Source organism: Rhinopithecus bieti, unplaced genomic scaffold (genome assembly GCF_001698545.2).
Source record: "Rhinopithecus bieti isolate Rb0 unplaced genomic scaffold, ASM169854v2 scaffold_34281, whole genome shotgun sequence".
Classification (NCBI taxonomy): domain Eukaryota; kingdom Metazoa; phylum Chordata; class Mammalia; order Primates; family Cercopithecidae; genus Rhinopithecus; species Rhinopithecus bieti.
This window is the reverse complement of record NW_016814762.1, coordinates 1,903,164-1,908,051: the sequence shown is the minus strand read 5'-3', so window position 1 is coordinate 1,908,051 and position 4,888 is coordinate 1,903,164. Positions and strand designations below refer to the sequence as shown.

The 4,888-nt window shown below is 51.6% G+C and overlaps 1 protein-coding gene across 1 annotated transcript in view; it reads left to right on the top strand.

Annotated features, from left to right (window-relative positions):
* Positions 1-4,421: 4,421 nt before the first annotated feature.
* CES2 (carboxylesterase 2) overlaps positions 4,422-4,888 on the top strand; it is a 12,471-nt gene continuing 12,004 nt past the window's right edge. The window contains 4 exon segments of the mRNA XM_017852346.1: positions 4,422-4,532; positions 4,535-4,621; positions 4,624-4,675; positions 4,677-4,756. Coding sequence (XP_017707835.1) covers positions 4,493-4,532; positions 4,535-4,621; positions 4,624-4,675; positions 4,677-4,756 — 259 coding nt within the window. The 5' untranslated portion in view covers positions 4,422-4,492.

Below are 4,888 nucleotides of genomic sequence, written 5' to 3'. Positions count from 1 at the left end.
TTTTTTTTTTTTTTTGAGACGGAGTCTCACTCTGCCGCCCAGGCTGGGGTGCAGTGGCCGGATCTCTGCAAGCTCCGCCTCCCGGGTTCACGCCATTCTCCTGCCTCAGCCTCCCAAGTAGCTGGGACTGCAGGCGCCCGCCACCTCGCCCGGCTAGTTTTTTGTATTATTTAGTAGAGACGGGGTTTCACCGTGTTAGCCAGGGTGGTCTCGATCTCGTGACCTCGTGATCCGCCCGCCTCGGCCTCCCACAGTGCTGGGATTACAGGCTTGAGCCACCGCGCCCGGCCCTAGTGTCTTTTTTTTTTGCATCTCGCACATTAATCTCGCTCTAGCCTTGTCCGGGTCTTGAATCCTCGCCTAACTTGACTTCTTTCACATTTCCATCCACATCCACGTCTTCTCACATGACTCATTTCTCTTTTTTCACACTTACTCTTAGTCTTTCTTTTTCTTTTTGCTCTTTCCCAGTTTACTGATGCCCAAGGCTGGTCCCGGAGGTCAGGTCTGCTACAGTAAACTGAGTCCAACACTTCTACACAGTCATGCTTGACAGGGCTCTCTGATACTGGGAGCAAGGTGGTGGGTTCAGGTTGTTACAAACTTCAATGGTTATACGGGGATTTTCACAGAGCAAACTTTGGTACTTGGTGAGTCTAGCATTAGTTAACCAATGATGTCCTTTAGTATTCATTAAAGTTACCACAGCATGGGGGGCCTTTATTTTCAAGTTTTGCCTAAGAGTCAGCTTATCTGCTTCTTGTACTAGCAGGGCAGTTGCTGCCAAGGCCCTCAAACATGGGGGCCATCCTTTAGAAACCCCGTCTAGTTGTTCCTCGGCCAGGGCCCCACAGTTTGGGTTAAAATTCCAACAGCCATCTTTTCTCTCTCTGACACATGCAATGTAAAAGGCTTTGTCAGATCGGGTAGCCCCAAGGCTGGGGCTGACAGAAGTTTTCCGTTTAACTCATGAAAGGCTTGCTGTTGTTGGGATCCCCATTTAAAAGGTTCCCGGTCCCCCCCTTTGTGACCTCATACAAAGGCTTGGCTAATATTGCAAAGTTTGGGATCCACAGTCTGCAAAATCCCACAGCTCCTAAGAATTTTCTCACCTGCCTTCTGCTCTTAGGCTCCGGTAGATTGCCAATGACCTGCTTTCTTTCTGATCCCAGGCTGCGCTCCCCCTGTCGGATAGTAAATCCCAGGTAACGTACCTTCTGTCAGCAGATCTGAGCTTTCTTCTTAGACACTTTATACCCACAGTCCTCCAGGTGCCAGAGTAGGGCATCTGTTCCCTTGGCGCACCTGACTGCCATGGGGTGTCCCAGCAGAAGGTCATCAATGTACTGGAGCAACACGCAGCCTAGGTCTCTGGTGGGAAACTTCTGGAGGTCTCGAGCCAATGCCTCCCCGAAGATGGTGGGGGAGTTCTTGAACCCTTGGGGAAGCCAGGTCCAAGTGGGAATCCGGTCCAACTCCGGATCTTCCCACTGAAAGGCAAACAGCTTCTGGCTCTCAGGGGCTAATCTGATGCTAAAGAAAGCGTCTTTCGGGTCCAAGCAGGTGAACCAGGTGTCCTCAGCTGGCAGCAACCCCAACAATGTGTACGGGTTAGGTACTGTTGGATGTAAAGTCACTGTAGCTTGATTAACCAAGCGCAAATCCTGTACTGGCCTGTAGTCCTTGGTCCCTGGCTTGGGAACCCACAGGAGGGGAGTATTCCATGGAGACTGACAAGAAACTATAATTCCAAAGGTTCTCAGGTGCTTGAGATGGACCTGGATACCTTCAAGAGCTTCTCTGGGGACTGAGTACTGTTTTTGCCTAACCGGCTGTGCCCAGGCTTAACTTCTATAAGTACGGGGGCTTGGTTGACTGCCAACCCTGGAGGGTTGTCTTCCGCCCACACTTTTGGCCAGATAAGCTGTGTCTTATCTCTTGGCTCAAGCTCAGTTAAGAAAAGGTTTCCATTTTCCTTCGGGGTCCTTGAGGGTCATAATGACTTCCCCGTTTCCAGTCAGTTAGCAGCAAGAGCCGTGCTCTGTAAAAGAGATAGTGGCTCTCAGCTTCGCTAAGACCAAGTCCTTCCCAGCAAGGGCAAGGAACAGTCAGGCACCGTACATAAAAACTGTGGAACACTTTATGTCCTTCCTCCTCTACAGTACAAGTCTGGGCAAGCAGAAAGCTGCTTTGCTGAAACCCCTGTGCTCCGATTATGTCAATATCTTTTTGGATAAGGGGGCGACTGGGAGGGTGGTTACTACCAGAATGTTCAGCACCGGTATACAAGAAAAATCAATGTTCTTTACCCCCGACTGTCATCCTGGACCATAGGCTCTTTGTGGGCACTTGAGCCGGGCCCCCTCAGGGTTCAATAAACACCCTTCTGCCAGGTGACAGGACCCCTCCTCCTTGTCTGGGGCTCACTGCTCTGATCTCCTTTTTTCCTTTAGTTTTGGGTTGTAAACCAGGCTGGCCAAGGGAGGGTTTTCCGAGGCTTCCACCTTCCTTCTTGTCTACCTCTGGGGTGGCCTAGGGACTATATTTGTCTTGTGGAGCACAAGCACTGGGGCTCAAGGAGTTGGCGGAGCTCTCTTCCCTGGTAAGGGAGGGCACCACTTGGGATCACTGGTGCCATCTCCTGCAAATGGATCTTCTGATGTTGGGTCCGAACAGGAACTTCAGGGAGTGATTTCCCTCGGCGAGCGGGAGGCGGGATCCTTTCTTGGCTGTCTGTCCTTTGCTACTAGCAACTCCTGCTGGCCTGCCTTTAGCCTCTTAGCCACTGTGGGGGGTCTAGCACCAGTTGTAACCAAGTATCTACGTATGGGAACTGGTCTGAGTGTCCTGACTTACCAGTTGCCTTGTGTCATACCTTAGAAACAAGGAACCTGTCCAGGCTTCCTTCTGATGGCCAACCCACTTGTAATGCTGGCCAATCTATTTCACACAAAGTTCTAAGTTTTCCTGTGTCATAGTAACCCCATAGTCTCCATTAAATCCCTTCTTAAAATTTTTCAACATAGTTCCTAGCGGAATGGGCTTACTTTGTGTCTGACCCATGTTTCCTCGAGACAAAACACCACGCTCACACCACATGCACACCACAAAACAAAGAACGGGTAAAAGGGCGCACACACACCTTTTCAGTTTATACCAAATCAGAATCAAAACCAAAATCAGAGTATCCAGAAATCCGAGCCAGGTCAAAACCAAAATCAAAGTATCAAACAATTCAAGTCAAGTCAAAACAAAACCAAAGTATCAAGCAATCAATTCAAGTCAAAACAAAACCAAAGTGCCTGTACAGGCACGCCATGGGTGATCAGGCCACCCTTCCACTCAAATGGAGTGGGCAAATTCCAAAGACTAGGCTTACCAAGTTTCAGATGTCCGGACTTAAAGTGCCAGTTCCTTCCCGGTGTTCAGCCACTGTGTTGATCCTCCACAGGGGCCTGCTGTGCACTGCTCTGAGGAGGCATTCCACCAGGGCAAATGCCTACCCGGGAGCGCTCTCAGGATCCACATCGCTCAAGCTGGCCAGACTCCCCGAAGGGATGCTCTACAGGGCAGGCATAAGCTGCCTAAGGGGCTGCCTCGACCATCTGTTAATCACCTCGCTTCCCGGTCAGGGAACCAAGAAATGTAGCAGGACGAGCCACAGACAAAACTCATCAGACACCAGATTAAAGAAGGAAGAGGTTTTTTATTAGGTCGGGAGCGTCTGCAGACTCGCGTCTTAAGAGCCAAGCTCTCCGAGAAGGAAATATTTGGCCTTTTTAAAGGCCTACAACTTTAAGGGGTCCACGTGAAAGGGTCATGATAAATTGAGCAAGCGTGGGAAACGTGACTAGGGGCTACATGCATCAGCTAACAGAACAGAAAGTTTTACAATGCTTTTTTCATACAGTGTCTGGAATTTATAGATAGCACAAGTAGTTTAGGCCTGGGGTTGATGTTGTTATTATTACTTTGTTTAACTCCTAGGGCCGGGTGGTGGTGCCAAGGTTGTCTGGCTATTTATCTTACTTTTGTTTCTTTCTCACTTTCCTCCTGTCTTGTGAACTAGGCAAGGTGTGGGAAGGAGGGCAGCAGGAGTAGTAGTGGTCTCCTTCCTTAGGGGGACCCAAGAAACTGAGTCCTGACAGCAAGGAGGAGTTTCCAGAATGAAGGGCGCCATCAGGCCTCCCTGCCTTTGCTCAAGCTCCTTCATCCCAAAGTCCTTCCCATTCCTCCATCTGTGGGAATCCTGAATTTGCACCTCCTCAGAGAAGCCCTCCTGGGTTCTCCAATTCTAGTTTATTGCTGGCTTCTATGGATCCTCCTGCAGGTTCATCAGGCCTGTGGACAAGGACTGGTTTGAGGAGAGGATTCCCTGGATCGTGGTGGGGCTATAGAAGCTGTGCAGCCCCTTTCGAGGGTGCCAAAGGGGCCCGGGCAGAAGGGAAGTGGTCGTGCCCGGGCCTGCCTGCCACTAGATCCCCACCCATCTATGACTGCTCAGTCCTGCTCTCCTACCAGACCCACCCTTCCCCACAAAGCCAGCGCACCCCACCCACTCCCTGCCCAGTCCAAACTCCGAGGCTGGGCGAGGCACTGATCCACGGCTGGAACGACCCGGGCAGCCTCTGGGTGAACAGCAGCGTGTACATCGGCAGCGAACCGAGACCAGCGAGTGACATGCGGTTGCACCGACTTCGGGCGCGGCTGAGTGCGGTGGCCTGTGGGCTCCTGCTGCTTCTAGTCCGCGGCCAGGGTGAGGCTCCCGCGGAGGGGCAACAGGGACCGGGCTCAGATCTGCCAAATGCTGCGGAGGCAGAACCTGACAGTGCGGGAGGGAAGGTGCCTGGGAGGTGGGAGCTGGTGGAGATGACAGCGTGGAACTCGT